Consider the following 18,262-nt stretch of genomic DNA (forward strand, 5'->3'; position numbering starts at 1 on the left):
AAACGATTAATCATAAACAATTTAAAATCACAGAAAAAGTGCCCATTGTGGAATGAATGAAGGTTATCTCATCTTTAAAAAACAAAATAAAACAAGAGCAGTCTCATTCCGAGCTGAGAAAAAAAATCTACATAGTAATTACATCAACAATTCCATACATTCATACGTCACTATGGAAACAACCATCATGCCGGATATATTTTTAGAATGACGATAAAAATGACTTACAGTAAAGGTGCTGTAACCTGGCAGCGATTCTGATCTAGCAGGAATGCCAGCATAGTATTTGGTCCGACCGGCACTTGTACAAGCTACTCTCCTTTCACTGTTTTTCTCCAATTGTCTTTTCTTTGTCTCTGTCATTTTCCTTTTCTCTGCAGCACACACGGAGGAAAGGTAGGTGGCATGACCGACAACGCGAGTCAATTCTGAGCAGTGAGTTGGTTTAACTTATGACTAAGCCTGAGTCATTTGCTCTTCCAAATGACTGTTGGCATAAACCCCCTAAAACACCACAGCTGAGTTGTTTGTGTTCTTGTGTGAAACAGCGGTGGGAGGTCTGAGTCTGAAATAGCCTCGCTATTAGTTCCTTTGCTTTCATATATGCCACTGAGAATTCTAAAGTTTGGAAGCGGCTTTCGTCACTAATGTTTGGACGTGAAACTTTCAATTGTTCGTACCCTTTCCTCGGCGCTAATACAACCGCACGTGAGCATCACGGTCATGTCAAGCACGTCCCAAGCTCCACCTCCGATCATATAGCGTCAACGGAATCCTTTTTTTTCTCCACCGCCGATTCCATTGACCTCCATACACAATTGCCCCTCCCCCACAAAACAAGCCTCATTGCCCCGAAGTCTAATGGCATCAAGGTCATCTGATCTACCTCCTTCCCCACCCCCCTCACTCTGCTTTTGCTTTTATGCTCCGTTTCTTTACATTCTAGCTTCTCTTCCAACGCCTGTTTCTCATTACAGGCACAGACATGCACGACAGCAAATGCTGCTAAATTGGCAACAAAACATTTACACTGCAGACAACATACACAGGGCCAGTTAAGGATCGCCCCCCCCCCACCCCCTTGTTGATTTTCCACAGTAGCCATTTTGATACTGTAAAGCTTGTCAATTTAGTGTCGCCCGTCCGTCTCGGATACATGCTTCCCATTTTAAAAAGTTGTGGATTCGTTTTTGTTTTTTGTCCATCCCAATGTCATGAATGGCTGCAACCTGACCTTTCCCATTTGGCTCATCGGGGAAGATTTTCACCTCTCTTATGTTTTCATTGATTGTACTTTCAAAAACAAAACAAAAAAATCAAAACAACATCAACATCAAACCGTGAGCGTTTGATTTTTTTGGCAATACTCCATCACGAACAAGTCATGCTAGCAATGGAGATGCTTCCGCGTCCCACTGTGCAGAGTGGGAAGGAGTGAAGTGAGGCTCCATTCGGATCTTCCTCGGAATTTCATTGTGTGTTATTAAAGTACAGTATAGGGATTTTTTTTTTCATTAAAAACACAAGATTTTTTTGGGGGGGTGGGGTGGGGGGAGTGGCGGGGACTGCCCACCCCCTGCCACCCGCCTTTCTTGTTCCACATGCACATGACTGCACAGACGCATGCTAGTATGCATACAGTATTGGTTTGTTCACTGAGGGTCAGTGGGTGTATTGGAGGGTGGGACCAGAGGCAGCAGGGCTGCACACAGCACATACCATTGTGCTCAGATGTTTACACTCCTCATTTGCCAGGATGTGATATTCATTTCAAGCTTTTAATGATTTGACTATACCACATACTATATCGTCAATGAGTTTTGAGACTAGCATTGGGTGTACAAATGTATTTGATATCCACACAGGGACAAAAATGATCCATTATTATCCTCCAAGCATAATTATTGCCATTGTTGCCTCAAATTGTCCATCGGTCTGAGCATTCACACAAACTTCCAGAGCATGACTTGGACCACGATGAGCAACATCCACAGATGTGTGAATCTATATATGCATGGACCAACAATTCCGCTTATTTTCCGTAGCGAGAAGCAAAGCCACTACGTTGCCACTCGCTAAGCGCACAAAACTCCAATAAATCTATTTCTCCGAGGTGTTTCTGTCTCTCTGGCAAAAATGCCGCTGTGTATGTCATGGTTGTACCAACAAGTCTGGAAAAAGCGCTATGTGCACATTTTATGCATTTTTATATCGGGTATATCTGGGGTGGCACGGTGGTCCACTGGTTAGTACATCCTCTTCACAGTGTAGGTCATGGGTTCGATCCAGGCCTGTGGCCTTCCTGTGTGGCATTTGCATGGTATCCCCGTGCCCCCAACATTCCAAAAAACATGCATGGTAGGTTAATTGAACACTCTAAATTGTCCCGAGGTGTGACTGTGAGTGTGATTGGTTGTTTGTCTCTGTGTGCCCTGGAACTGGGAGGCAACCCGTTGAGGGTGTAGCCCGCCTGCCCGAAAACGGCTGGGATAGGCTCCAGCATGCCCTTGTGAGGATAAAAGGGGTTCCGATAAAATGGATAGTTGGAATGTATATCTGCGAGTGCTACTCAAAGATTCATCTGCGTCATGTTGTCAGAATGGGAAAAATGTCGCCATCTCGTAGGGATGTCACAAAATGAATTCAAACCACTTATATATCAGAATAGAACAGATTTGTGCCACAAATAAAATCAGGCCTAGTTAGTTACTTTTATTTTAGCATACGTATCATTTTAAGCATAAGTATCGAGACAATCTGTGTAAATACCCACAATATGCACTCCTAAATAAGGGAAAACATGTTAAAAGAAAAAAAAAAAAACATTTCAGTTTCTGTTTTGCCGCGCAGTACAGCTTCATTTAAAGGGCCCAGAAAGAACGCCCATGTTTGGACTTCCTGAATGGAGCGATCTGCGCGTTGCCTACAGCATCTTGTCAGTGGTGAGCGTGCCTGTATATGTGTCAATGTATGTGTCAAACTACTGAATAGCTGAGTGTGCCCATTCGTTCACACTACCGAAACTGAAAGAGAAGTGGGAATGGTGTGGTGTCCTGTTTGTAAATTAAACTGTGGTGGTGTAGAAATGTAATATGTCTGCGTGGTGCATGCCAGCATCACCGTGTGAGCCGATAGGGTGAGAGAAGTTTCACAATTGCTTGGCGTGCAGCTTAGAGGGAACATTGCAGTATGCATGTCAGTCCCACAGTTAAGAGATACGAGTTTGAATTTTTGATGGATCTCTGTGAAGCGTTTGTATGTTCTCCCCAATGCTTGCGTGTGTTTTCTCCGGGAACTCTGGCTTCCTCCCACATCCCCGAAAAATGCTTCTTAGGTTAATAGGACACTCTAAGTGGATTGCTTGTTTGTCCGTGTGTGCCCATGTAAACTGAGCTGAGATACAGTAGGCTCCAGTTACTTGCGACGCTCATGAGGAGGAAGGATCTAGAAAAATGGATGGATCAATGCGGCCGAATAGCTCATTCTTGGTCTTGCCGGACCATAAAACCTGTCTTGCAGGCCGGAAGATTGGTCCTTGTGGGCAGCTGCAAATATTAGCTGAGTCATGAGCTTTTTTCTTGGTTGACAGCTTCTTAGTTTATGGTTAAACTTTCTTCACTGTGTAAAGTAAAACTTTCGGCAATTCTTGATTCATGGCAGGTTTGAGCCTTGGGAGTTTCTGAACTTCCTTAACAATCTCCCTCGAGATGAGAGCAGCAGCTTCCACATTTTGGCAAAACAGTAACACATCCTAACGTTGTTTGACCTCATGAATATACTGTACAGTTGAACAGAAGTGACTTCCCAAAAACTTCTCTAACAGTCTGAGTATAGGCCAATCCGGTGAGTGCTTTGACAGAAAAGCCCAAGTCTATGTGTACTTTGTATATATTAGGGCTTGTATCGACTTGTCAAAGTCAATTGGACAACTTGACATTGCTACTCCATTATGACCCACCAATTTGGACTATCCTTTCATCCCTCGAAAGGATATTTTTCCAAGAGATGAGACCAATCTTCATAGCAAGCCATCATCACCTCCCCAAACACTACATGAATGTTGCACGCTTCAGCAAAGGGAGCTTGACAGTAGTGCGTCTATGCCGATACACAGTAAACCTCTGTTTTACCGTGTTTCAGTTTTCACAGTGCAGCCGTATCACAGATTTTTTTCCGAACTCTTGATACGTTTTTGTGATTTGCGTTGATCTTGCACTTTCTCAATACTTTATGTGTTTACATGCGTTCGCATGGTTTGAAATCATGTTGAAAGGCATTCAAATGTTCCAGTGAAATACTATAAAAACATTGCAAGGTGTATTTAAATTTCAGATTTTAAATTTATTGCCGCCTGTGTGGAATACAGAAGACTTTTGGCCCAATTCTTGCTTTGAAAACTCCCTCGGGCAAACATATGTCTTATAGTATATAATTATTTTACTGTATAATTATTCCATCCGGAAAAAAAAAGTTGCAAGCGAATCAGCCTTCAATCTATTTTCAATGCTACCAGTAATTCAAGTAAATGATTAAAAGCCCCAGTTTTTTTAATTGCACATGACAAATGTATGTGAACGTCCGACCACAGCTGTAAGGGTTAATACAAAGATGACATAGTTTGGCAGCGTGGTTTGGCAACCTCCACCCCAACTGAATCCTTGCATCCCCAAAAATGCATATTTGTTTCGCATATAACATTGTATTTTGTATTTTTAATTGGTTTGTCTATTTGTATTTTAGATTGGTCAATAATTATATGAAAAAAAAAACTGGCCCATGTGGGGACTACCAATCGTACAGATTTGTGGAATTTTTTTTTTAACAAATTTGAATGTAGGAGGTTTTCCGTCTGACAGCGATGATGTGAAATTCTATGTACTAATATTCTGATAATGTATGCATGATGTTCAACTTTTATAATTATTTTCATACTTTTTTCCTGGCTTTGGTCTTCTGGTTAGTTGTTGATGTCCGAAATTTGAAAGATGCGGCTCTATACTTCCTCATTCCTCATTTAAGCAGTGTATATAAAGAGCTGAACTGTACAGCACACCAAAGACATCAACTTTACCTAGAGGTGTTTTTTCTTGGGGGGGGAAAAAAAATGTTTGGGGGGTGGGGGGGGGTGAATAAGTAGAGCAATTTCATTAATACTGTGTTATTATATATTATTTTTCAGAGAGTTTCTCTGAATTTTGGGGGCTTTTTTTGTTTGTTTGTTTGTTTTTGTGGATTGTTTGTGGATAAACGCACTTCGAGTTGGTTGTCCAGACTGAGCCAAACCTTCCGAAATTCAGCACGTGCAAGTCAGCATGAGAAGCCCAGCTGGGGAAGGCCCCCTACCCCTCCCTGAAATCCACACAAAGAAAAAGGAGGAGGGGTTTGGGAGGGAGGCGGGAAAAAAAATGAAAAAGGCGGCGGAGGGTGGGGGCTCGAAGGGAGCATAAGAAGCATGGAGGGCTCTATTTTATTGAAAGCACGTCCCTTTGTGTGTGTTCTTATAATATTAAGAATTTAATCAAATACACAATATCTGTCCGACAGACAAGAACACCTGTCATGATAGGCTACTGACCACAACAAAAGGACCTGGACAACTTCAGAACAAGTAAATTGTTTAGGGTGCAAAATGGTAAAATGACACCGTGTAGTCCTACCAATATGTACAAAGTCAGGAGAATGTTGTGGACATTTAGAGAATGGGATCATTTTACTCAAGCAATTTTCTTTTACAGTACGGAAATGTATATTGTCTGCTTCATGAGACAACTACGGTCTGAAATTAGGTACGGCTCAGACTCAAAAGGGAACAACAGAAACAAAGCTCTTCACTTCATTACAGCATAGTGGCAGCTTGCCATTCTTGTCTCTCGCAAGGCTTGAGTTAAGATTAGCTCTCCATATGTCTCGTCAGGTGGAGCCGGTTTTAAAGGGCCAGAGCTCTGCCATGGTAACCATGTATGAGCACAGCAGGTAGAGCAAGATATGCAGACTTACCGTTAGGGGCCATTCAAGTTTTTCACCTGAACTGATGTAGCTTAACCACATACCGACTTCCTTTTAGGAAAGGACGAACAAAATATATTTGTAAGCAGTTTATAATGTCCTGTATCTGAACGCCACATCTTCAAACTGCTTCTGTTGCTTCACCAACTGGTTATTGCGGACGTTTTAATAGGTTTGTGTGTGTGTGTGTGTGTGTGTGTGTGTGTGTGTGTGTGTGTGTGCGCGTGTGTGTTTGTGTGTGAGATGGAAACTCGAACAGCTGTGGAGCTGTGTGACATCAAATCAGGCGGTGCTGCACCCGGTGGGAGCGGCTGCACTGCCGGCAGTCACGTGAGAGTTAAAGAGTTCGAGCAACATCTGAGAACTCCACCCACTTTTCTTTCCATACATTTTTTATTAACTGCGGCATCATGCAGCTGACAAATTCCCTTCCCTTCCATCAAACACAGACAGCACCAATAATGCCAACATGACATCACTAAAACACCAACGAACCGAGCTAATGGAACTGATGATATCGATGTCTTTTAGAAGCTTGAAAAATTTATTCAACATACCGTATATTTTAACGTAAAATATTTTTGGGTAAAAATTTGCTTCCCATCGTGCGTAATTCCAAACTTATCTAACGGATGTTTTCATTGATAGTGTTTTAAGAATCCAAATTCTTGAAACAAGGTCACAATTATAGAATGTGACAGTAGATAAACTTGTTTTGTTGTGTGTTATGGGGCCAGTAGGGTAAGTGAGGAAATGATCGCTACATAACATACATTATTTGGATGAATGTCTTGGCGCCAAGGGTATCTTAGTGAATGAAAACAAACAAAATAAATAAAACTCCATCCATCCATCCATTTTCTGATCCGCTCATCCTCACAAGGGTGCGCTGGAGGCTATCCCAGCTGTCTTCGGGTAGTAGGCGGGGGACACCCTCAACTGGTTGCCAGCCAATCACAGGGCACACATAGAAAAACTACCATTCGTCCTCACAATGACACCGAGGGAAAATTTTGAGTTTTCAGTTAAACCTGCCATGCATGTTTTGGAATGTGGAAAGAAACCGGAGTACCCGGAGAAAACCCACGCAGGCATAGAGAGAACACGCAAACTCCACACAGGAAGTCCGGAGCCGGAATTGAATTCCGCACTTCTGCACAGTGCTAAATAGTTGGCAACTGTGCCATTAAGAAAACAAACAAACAAACAAACATTTTAATTCAAAAATAAAACAAGAGGGCAAGTATTTTTTATGATTATGGTAAAATAAAAATAACCCTAACTGACTAGAGTTTTTATGAGTTTTATATTGTCAAAAATACTTAATTTAAGTTTGTTTTTATGGGTTTTAATATTACTTTTAGGTTTTTTTTTTCAGATACATTATACTAAGTATTCGTCGAGTGCAAGATGGTTACTTAATATTTTCCAGCAAACTGCAATTCCCAAACAACGGTTTGACCTTCCTTCTTCTGTGCGATCATAGATTAATACAGAAATAAATATTTGAAAAAAAGCCCGAAACATCATGTGTGAAATTAAGGTAAAAATGAATGGACTCATGTGATTTAGAAATCAATTGGGCATCCCTGAACACACTGCCTGAGTGCTTCTTGTGTTCATCTTAAAAAAAAAAAAAAAAAATCACATTCCGTGTGTCCAACTTCATGGGAACAGAGTCATTTATGACTTTATGAAGCGATTGTCGACAACTGAGAACAGTCTTACTCACCATTTTCCAGGTTCAAGCTCTGCACACAACTGATTGCTATTTTTTACTGTCCAATCTCATATCACACGGGAATCATTAGCTTTAACTATTTTGAACAAGAGCATGGCAAAGCAGTACGGCAAAACGTGAGCCCACCATATGACAGACATGCACTATGTAATGACTTTGAAACAGTTTATTATGCCTTACGAAAATGTAATATTCATAATAAGGGCATTTTTATTGTTTAGTAGTGACCTTTGGTATCCCAGCATGTCTGCAAAATGTGTCGTTGAGTTGATGTGGAAGAACTTGAAATGCCCTCAGCTTTAACCCATCAAACACCTCGGGGACGAATTTCCCCATCAATTGTGAGCGAGACCCTCATTCAACAGGAATAAGTCTCACAAACATTGGTATGACAAATGAAGGAAAATTCTCACACAGATACACTCCTGATTTGTGTTGAAAGTCTTCCCAGAAGAGTCAAGAACACTACGACTACATGTGTCTTACAATTCCTGAAGCAGTAACGAACCAGCAGTCCCAAAACTTTTGTCTTAACTTCCCCTAACACTTTTCATCAAAAGTGTGTTGAACGCATGATTCAATGCTACACTCTAGTTGTCAAACCTTCCACTTCCAGAGTCTGCGCAATACACCAAACCACTTCCTGCTCAACTACACACCCACACACAACACACACACGTGGGTGACGGTTCGTGGGTTACGTACGTGACCACCATTGGCTGCTGTACCTCAACTAGCATGAAAGCGGCGATGTTGTCATCCACTCAATGTTGCCCTAGAAACTCGGTCAGGGTTAACCCTTTGCATAGCTGGCTGGGGATTCCATGCAATTGCTAACTAGATGATTACACATTCTATCTGACGTCTGAACACAGACATCATTTTAAAATTCTTTTGCCACTGAAAGGAAATCCTGAGCGTGAGAAAGCAAGCCAAGCTTGTCTTGTAACCCGCTGTTGTACTCGTAACCTTTTAGTTCAACTTACTTCCTTAACGGCGTCAAAGAAAGAAAAACACTTTTTTTTTTTTTTTAAGACGAAGACGATCCTGATTTGTCAATGCATATTCCAGTTTTTTTGGAATTGTGGTATTCGGACTAGTGTTTACCTTTTGGTAATCAGATAGGAAACCTGACGGAGAAACAAGATCTTCACGAGATAAACTCAATTGAAGTGTTGAGAAGCACGGCAACTATTGCTAGAAACAAGCTCAGCTCAGGAAAAACACTCAAAGGACATCAATTTGCTCAGGCAAGAAAACATTTGACCACATTCCGCAGACGTGCGCCACTTCATACAGAGGTGTGATTTTTTTTTTTAATATTACCTACTTAGTTAACTTATTGTCCACACGATGGCAGTCTCTTTTTCCAAGAAAGCGTTTCTCCGACTGCTTGTTTGCTACGGCATGTCCCTCACAATCATCTGTTGAACTCTCGCCGCCTCCCCGCAGAAACACCCGTTGGCGGCGCCGAGCGGGAACGGCGCAGTCGGAACGGCGGGTCTCAGCCGTAACGCGCTGCAATTTGGGAAGCTTTACAGACCCAGCAGTGCGCACGCGTGACCCACTAACTTTTACTCCCTTTACCTCATTTGACTCGGAAGGACGCCGCGCCCCCTCCTGGATTCCCGAGCCCGAATCTAGGCTTCTTCCTTCTCTTCCCTCCTTCTCTCCTCGGCCTCCTGCATCTACACATGCCTGGCGCCGGCACCAATCAGCGGGCAGCGTGGGACGCTTTAAACTGAGGACGCCGCTCCACATCACTGAGGATCACGGCGGCTTGGAGATGGAACTCAACTTGTAATATGAGCCACTTGGAAGTTAGATCGGTAAAGACAGTGACCAACAGGTGTATTCTCCACCTGGATCGTCTTCGGGCCGGCATTGTGAGATCCTCTTTTCGCTGGGGGCTTTTAACAGAACAGCGACAACGACGTGCTATCCACACTTGAATAGTACTTGTGTACTCTTTTAAAGTTTGTATTTGCAATTCATTAGGCTACGTACATACACCGGAAGGTCAGAACATAGACGCAAAAGAGCTACACGATCATGTTGTCGTCGGGCGCTCAAATGAGCACATTTACACGTCCGTGGTGCTTTCACGACCGAACGAAGCAACAGCTGACCTGTCAGCGACACACAAGCTCCACAGCAAAACTCGGCGTCCTGTCTTACCTCAGCAGCCACTTCAGGGTTTCCCGAGAAGCCCGGACTGTTGTCTTCCGAATATTGCACCTTTCAAGCCATTTAACGCACCGGGGGGGAGGAAAGGGTGGAAGGACAGAGAGAGGGAAGGGGAGGGGAGGGGAGGGAGAATACAAATCAATAGAATAATGCGACAGGGGCCATTTCCAAAGCACCTGCCTGCCATTAAGCACGGTGGTTTTTCCTGATGAAAACATCTGAATCTGTCAACCGAAATTTCTGTCATCTTCCGCAAACACGAAATGGAATATCGCTGACCTGGGCTCTAACAGCAAGCCGGTATTTCCTTCCTCTGTTTGAACAGAAAACGGCATGTTGATCTCATTTTAAGTAGGCAATTATGGAAGATGTAAAGCGAGTGCAGGCTTCCCAGTTCTCAACTCTTCACAATGTACAAGTGTCACCAAATATCGGATGAAACAAATTGGCAGTCTTCACAGTGGGTGCCGGTTACAGTTAAAACAAAAGATCGTCTCATGTGGCAAAGGCGAGTCCCCTTTCCCTACATAGCAACAAAATGTGTTTTGTCTCAAGATGCTCCTCAGTGCCGCCACCCCCCCTCCACCCCCCTTTCCTTTTCCACCACCCACCTAGCAATCCTGAAATAGTGTGATGAATATTTACCCTCCAAGTCTCACAGCTGCCTTGCTTTGTATTCCTTCATCCGTTTGCAGAATCCCCATCAGACAAGGAGCCCCAGCTCCCCCTCGTCTTCACCTCTATCTCTCGAGACCTTTCGTCTCTTTCTTTCTACTACACACTCCTCTTTCAGTCTCTTTCCCTCCTTCTCTCTCTCTCTCTCTCTCTCTCTCTCTCTCTCTCTCTCTCTCTCTCGGTTCCACCAGCTCATTCAGGAAGCCATTTTGTGTTTTTAATCTGGTTTTGCCGGAGCCCTCGTACAAATGCTCTCTCTCTCTTTCTCTCTTCCCCTCGCTCTCTCACTTTACCCCCCACCCTTGCTCTAAATCCCTTGTGCTAGTATGCCAATAGGTCTACTCTGCACACGCTCACAAACACGCACGCTCTGTGTTTTTTTCTCCTTTTCTGCACACAGGTTTCCAACGTCATCTCAACGGCCCCCTCCCCCTCTTTCTTGCCTCAAACATGCACATTACTGAACAAATACACATGTATGCACCCAACACACACACACACACACACACACACACACACACACACACACACACACACACACATGATGTCACATTAGACGTAGTGCACAAAAGCAGCCTGTCCACCAATCAGAAGCCAGTCTAGGCTCTGCTGCTAGGGTGAATTTGAAGGAGCGCAAGGGAGTGCAGCTAGAGAGAGGAATGGACGCTAGTTAAACAAAAAAAAACAAAAAAAAAAGAAAAAAAGAAAAAAGAAGAGGTTAAAATAAAATCGGGAAGGGGTCATTGGGTGAGCGTTATTCAACACCGTAAAAGAGAGGCTGGCGGAAAGACATGGAGTAAAGGTGGACGGGATGTGTTTGAGCGTGAACGTGCGTTTGGGTGGAGAGAAATGGGGGAGGAGGGCAGTGCGGTGCAGTGTGTGTGTGTGTGTGTGTGTGTGTGTGTGTGTGTGTGTGTGTTCAGTTTATCTCTATGTCTCTTGTCAATTATCTCTTCAAGCTTGCCTTCTCTAAACAATACCTCTGGTATGTGGTATCAAGCACCATCTGTGTCAGGGCTGCCTGCAATAACTGGACTGGACTGGACTACACAGTGCGCGCAAGCGCTCAAACACGCACGCACACGCACACGTACACGGACAAATACACGAATGCAAACAACAACACGAACTGCCCAAAAGCACGTTACTCAGCAAAGACCTCCATGCTGACTCAAAGCAAGCGAAGATGAGCAAAGAAAAGATAAGTCGGCAGTTGTACAACGGCGCATTTACATAACCTGCGACCTCGTTGGGTGATACTTCCCGAACCAGACTCAAGTAAAGTCGCATATTCCTCAAAGACCTTCGCACGATGAGACAATGCTTTGCCAAAATTTGTCACCGGGTAAACTGGATGCCTTTTCTCTCGAAATTGTGCCTTGACTACTTTGTTGAAACGGGAATGCAGGTTAAAATCGCTGCAGAACCGTTCCGTAATGTCGAGCGGCATTTACATGCAAATGCTTCAGCGGATGTCGCCGTAAGATGAAGTCAGTGTCCAAGCGGCGACGACACATCGGAAGGAAGTGCAACAGACAGCGATTGAGAGGTAAGAGCGAAGGAGACGAGCGAAAAAGAGAGCGGGATGTGAACAGCGTCGAGGCGAGGCGAGGTGAGGCAGCCCCACAATGACACAGCGTTTGTAGTGGCTGTCTGACGCGCTCGAAAGCTACGGGAAATCCCCTCTGCCGACGTCACAAGGGTCACGTGCGGGAATGGGTGCAATTCTGCGTGTGTTTACGTGGGTGCGGAGGCGTGCTGGTGGGAAGCGGAGCCGGTCGGGGAGAGCGGTCCAAGAGCGCCGCTATGGCAGAAAATACGCTTGCAGGTAGACCTTCGTTCTAACTTCCCATTGAAACAAGAATTACTGGACTAAACTATTTGTAACTCTTAAGATGTGCAATTCATATTAAAGCATACCAAAGCAATGTGAGAAATGTGGAAAAGTTTCCATGAGGATTTTTCATTTATCCAACACAAAGTCATACACGACTCAAAAAAAGTTAGGGATATTGGACTTTCGAGTGAAATTTCTGGATGAACCAAAATTGCACCAGTACCCTTATAGGTGAACCTCATCTGACCGTCTTTTCACTTTTAAGTGCACATGTGCAAATGTTCAGTTTGTCAATACTTTTTGCACACGTTTCTATTCTCAAAAAAGGAGCTGAACGGCAAAATTGACAACGGGCGATTGGACCCAAAAACTTCAAAGGACGTGCACTTCGATGTCTTTCTGTGACTCCTCCAGTCTCCAGTCTGTACACGTGATGCAGCCTACTGATGATACTCTGTGACACTCTAAGTGGCCACTACCCTTTCGAGACCGCACAGTTTTTTTTGGTTACATGATGTCAAAATATGAACGGCACATTGTAGAGGAGAGTTTAAATTCCACTTCGAATTGAACCAGGACAAACTCCTGCTTTTCAGCTCCTTGTTAGAGAACAGCAACTACCAGTACAACAATTGTACATGTGCATTCAAAATGAAGTTTACATTAGCGGTGATAGTGCACTGTAGGTTCATCCTGAAATTTCACTCGAAAGCAGAATACTCCCAACTTGCACTTCAAGCTGCAAATTGCTGACGAAAGTACATGACTACTATTGTATTGCCTACGCTGCTCTTATGAATAATATATAATTTGCACGATTTAAGTCGAGATTTATTTTATTTTATTTTTCAGGGCAACTGACACGGTTTGAAACATCAAGGTCATTTGAAGTAGTCCACTTGGAGGACACCGTGTAATCAAAACTTATTTGTGGATGTTTTGAGCTAAAATGTGTCAGCTAATCGAAGGTGTTCTCCGAGTAGCAAACAGATTTTAAGGATCGATTGTAGCTGCGGAATCAGTACAACAATGCCAAAGTTGAGGGAAAAATGTTGCTTTTATGGTTGAGTGCTGACATTATGTTCAAGTTTCAGCATCTTCCTTGAGACCTGTAGCACATCATTGAATTTTAATGCTTATGACCGAACGGAGAAACAAGTGACACGATTTGCGGCACCGACGTTTCATTCCACCCAGCAAACTCAACCAATTATTGTATATTATAATGTACCATTTTTTTAAATTCCACTTGGTTGACCGATGCAATATATCCGTCTGGTCTTTGGGAGCAGCTCTTTTTGTTGTTTCTGTGGGCCTCAGCTTATTCTAAATGCAAAATTAAGCACGCCCCGATTTGGAACCAAATTGTAAATAAAGTGGGACGCACTAAGAAGAAGTTCAGAAAAAAATATATTTTGATTTGCCGCCTTGACAGAAAAAACAGAGGTGTAGGTTGTTCATTTCTGTGACTATAATTTGTTGAACTGCTGAGTATATCTTGGCCTGTCCTGGCTGTAAGGTGTTCAATAAACATGAGGTGAAAAATATGGACCCCGTATCCTTCAGTATTACCACATGCAGCCTTGAATGGGGAAAAAAGGATGCTGTTGCTTGAAACAAAGCTCCCCGGTTCAATTATTGAAATTATTTCATTGTTTTGCACCCATGAGAGGGAATGACGACATGCTGGGGGAGAGTGGTAACCTGCGCCACAGTTTAGCACGTTCAATGCAAATGATGTTTGGAGAGGAAAGCTGCAGCAGATGCACGATGTGGTTGCTAGGCGATGAGTGCTTGCTTACTGCATCCATATGGAGGTCAGAAGGAAGAGAGGGCGGGATTGTGGGGGACTCATATGGATAGATCAATATCATTCGCGCAAGAACAAGAGAAACACACTCGTTGCATGGCTGAACGTTGCGAGAACGTTATGAACGTTATGTTAAAAAATAATAATAACAATAATAAAAAAAAAAACTTGTCAAGAGTCGGAAGGTGATGATTTCTTCTGCATGTGTAATGCGTACAATCTTACTTGAGCTTTCATTCGCTAATTGACAGTGAGTACACACAGCAGGAATCAGTGGCTGATGCAATATCAAGAGTGAGAAATGTCTAACCGAAATGGGCTAAAGTTCTTTTCGAGGTCAGGGGTTCAGAAATGTGGAGGCAGTAAACTTCTATTACCCAACGACAAGAGAACCTCAGCAAAGACAATGGTCACAATGTGGAGCACTCCTTTCAATATGCCTGTTTACCTCTCGTGCTCCAGGGCCGAGCGACTCAGGACAAATGATCACATTTTGAGAACCACTCAGTCCTCTCACATTTAATATTCGCAAGGTGAAAGTATGACGAGCAAATTTCGGTGAACAAACAACCATTTTGCAGGAAACCCTTGAGGGGGGTTGCGTAAAACACCCAGGCAGCAAAACAAGACAGGGCAGGTCTGAACAGCGCTGATGAGAACCCTTATTTCCTGTTTGTGGCACAACAAACCACACGTCCTGTCTTTGAAACGTGAAGTGATCCTCAACCTTGACAAGTTCGCCCTGCGTCGATGACCTCTATGAACAATCTCCGATCATTATCCATTTTTCATCATAAAATATTGTGTGCACACAAGTATTCATTTAACTTGGTCGTGAAACAATGTAGAGTTGCAACGATTAATCGACAACTAATCGATGATCAAATTAATTACGTTGAGGAATATTTCAGCATATAGTGATCTTGCTTTTTTTTTCTTTCTTCAATCAGAGAAGTAAACTTTTCCAGATGAACTTGACACATCAATTTGGGTTGAATATTGATCTCAATTCTTCATGCGTGTATTTTAGACACACAACCTCTCAACCTTTAACTTGTATTTATTGCAATGTAAATCATAAAACATTCTCAATGTTTCATCGCAGCTTATGATGATCTTGCGATGTAAACAGACTAAAAATATGACTCATTTGTTTGGCTGTCAGCATCCGTTTTTACATCATGAGTTGAGTGGCCTGGTCAAGTTTTTCCTGTTCTCCCCAACTGCTGACTGTTGGTTGCATCTTCCTCCCTCTTGACTTGGAAACCCATCCCCCGCCTTTTCAAACCCAGATGCACATACAAACACATTTAGCCACGCGCGCGCGCACTGCACACTTGTAAATGTGCACTCTTTCTTCACCCACCCACCCACACACACATACAAACACAAAATAGCCTAAGGTTAACCCCCACCCTCAGTCGAAGCCGAGGAGGTCAAAGGACAAAGCAGAGGCAAATACAGGAATTCTCCTGTGCGGTTGCCTGCACAGCTCCTCAACCATGCACACACAGACACACACACACACACACACACACACACACACACACACACACTCTATTCACAGGACCCTGGTAATTGGAGCTGTTAAGAAAATGGACTCAGAATAGGTGGCTAGAACTATTACAGCATAAAATACATTGTGAAAGCATACTGTCAACCCAGGTTTTTAATCACATATTGAAGTTAAAATTGGTAGAAACACTTTTTAGATCTAGTTTTTCAAGTGACGTGGATTTGCATTGAATGGAAAAGTTAAAGCCACAGTTGAGTGAATTAGACCGACAGAAAGGAGCTGCCGAATATAATATGTACTGTAAAAGGAAGTGTGGGTAGCGAGCCACCGATTATCAAAGGATGACGGAATAAGACATTTGTAATTATGTGTAGAGGGACTTTGTTCAGTTGTGATGTTGATCGTAATCGCAGGTCAATTCAAACACAAATGTGCCCCGGCATTGAGACCTCCACGCGGGGGGCCATATTTACGTCCACAGTTCCGCCATGTGACTGTGATGTCACTTCACAGACACATTCTGTTCACATCAGAAGCAACGATGCGAACGAAATTAAAACATCAGATATAGCAAACAATCCGAAATGAGCATCATGCTGTGCAGGGTGAACATAGCCTGAGAATCCGGAAGGGATCCCTCAACACGACATTCTCCCATCTTTTGAAACTCATAAATCATGCCATAACATCAATTGAACCAAACACCCAATCTGTTCTGCTAACTGGAAAAAAAACTGTGTTTTAGATGCCTACTCACCTCCCAGGTGTCCCGTCTTTTTTTCAGCTCTTCACATTTGCGCAGCTTGCAGATCTGCTTACCCGTCTTGCGGTTCAGGCAGTTAACACAGGTACCGCAGTTCTCTTTGCGAAGGCACGGAGCACAGGTGCCACATTTCTTCCTCCTCTTCTTTTGGGGGTCGAAAGTGGCATCCAGTCGGGTGTCAGTGGGAGACAGGGAGAAGAGGCCCGCTTGGTGATGCTCACTCTCGATGTACATGCTCAGCGGGGACGTCTTGGCTAATGATTTTCTATTAGCAGGATGGTTAGGAACGTCGCTGCTGAAAAAAGCGTGGACATCCTGAGAAGGTGGACTGGATGCTGCCCTCGGCTTTGGCATTATTTCTGACACTGTGTCAGGATTTTGTAGGATTTTAACACTGCTTCGCTTTGGAAAAAAATGGATCAAAAACAGCCAATTTCAAAATGCTCCACGTGGTTTCATTTTAAAATATGTGTGTTTGTCATATAAAGGTTACAGGTCATCCAGATGAACCTGTGGAATGTTTTCTTGCTACCCGGAGGAATGGTTGGTGGTCCACCAGAGTTTGGGCAGAAAAACTTGTGGGTGCATGGTTATGCCTGGACCAGCCTAGACAAAAGATAAAAGGGAAACAACAGTGAAGAAAACTTCAAATAATTGCTGTAGAATAGTATTTTACACTTTTTTTTTTTTTTTTTTGCACACCGTGCTACAAACGTGCATTTCACAAACACTTGGAGTTACTCAGCGACACTTTGATAAATCTGGATAACTGGACGAATATAATCAGTTTCTACCAACAGCGGAACTCAGTGGAAGACAAGCTAGTTCGGGCATATCTGAAACCATCTCCTTCAGTACAGCACAAGCGAGTTACAACTTTAAATGACAATAAAGACAACTCACCTTAACGTGTGTATTCAGACGTTCTGCTTTCTTAGCCCAATTGTCACTATTTGGCCCATAGCCTCATAGGTTCTACATATATTCTTTGGGAAGCTGCTATGTTTAACCACAAACCCCTCATGGACAATAGCCTAAGTCCCCCACTTGAAAGAATGGAGGGGGGATGATGTGCCGATGCTGCACATTGTCCTCTTTGTCTCACGGTCACACGTTCCAGTATTTAGAGTAGAAGGTAAAAACCTCAAATTTTCATTGGTGACCTTGTCTGTCCCTTTATGACGCAGGATAATGCACAAGCGGTCAAGCTCGGATCATCTGCAACTTATTTAAGGAAGCGTTCAATCTACTTGAATGGCCATGTGGAACCAGATGTTTGCATCATCGATATGCAGCCTTCAAATCCACACCGACTGATTATATACAATTGCAACATGCGATTTTTGGAGGCTCACGGGTGAGCTGGAGCCTATCCCAGCTGACAAGTGAGAAGCGGAGTACAATTTGGACTGGTTGCCATCCAAATCATAGGGCACATTTGTACCAATATGAACCAAAATGTTTGATTTGATGATTATCGTGTGCAATATGACTCAAGGACAGTTCAAAGTTGTTAAAGGAGGCTCAACCTCATACGATCAAGATGTACTTAATGAAGTGTATGGGAAAGGTTTATTCAACTATTTGGGGCCTATTTTTCACATGCTGACCCAGATAGCGTTGTAATTTACATATAAAATTAACATGTAATATTTAAACCTAAAACTATCCCCCCATCCATCCATCCATCCATCAATTTTCCAATCCGCTTTATCCACACAAGGGTG

The 18,262-nt window shown here is 43.2% G+C and overlaps 1 protein-coding gene across 5 annotated transcripts in view; it reads right to left on the reverse strand.

Annotated features, from left to right (window-relative positions):
* Positions 1-18,262, reverse strand: part of tet3 (tet methylcytosine dioxygenase 3) — a 50,759-nt gene that overhangs the window by 30,472 nt on the left and 2,025 nt on the right. For 2 of the 5 annotated variants that reach the window (XM_019885168.1, XM_019885169.1), the window contains exon 2: positions 16,530-17,141. In XM_019885168.1, the coding sequence (XP_019740727.1) occupies positions 16,530-16,889 (360 nt within the window). In that variant the 5' untranslated portion in view covers positions 16,890-17,141. Of the gene's footprint in view, positions 1-9,925; positions 9,986-10,579; positions 12,683-16,529; positions 17,142-18,262 lie in introns of those variants that run through there. The other 3 variants (XM_019885172.1, XM_019885174.1, XM_019885176.1) reach the window with 3 other exon arrangements.

This window comes from Hippocampus comes, unplaced genomic scaffold (assembly GCF_001891065.2).
Source record: "Hippocampus comes isolate QL1 unplaced genomic scaffold, H_comes_QL1_v1.1 scaffold45, whole genome shotgun sequence".
Taxonomy (NCBI): domain Eukaryota; kingdom Metazoa; phylum Chordata; class Actinopteri; order Syngnathiformes; family Syngnathidae; genus Hippocampus; species Hippocampus comes.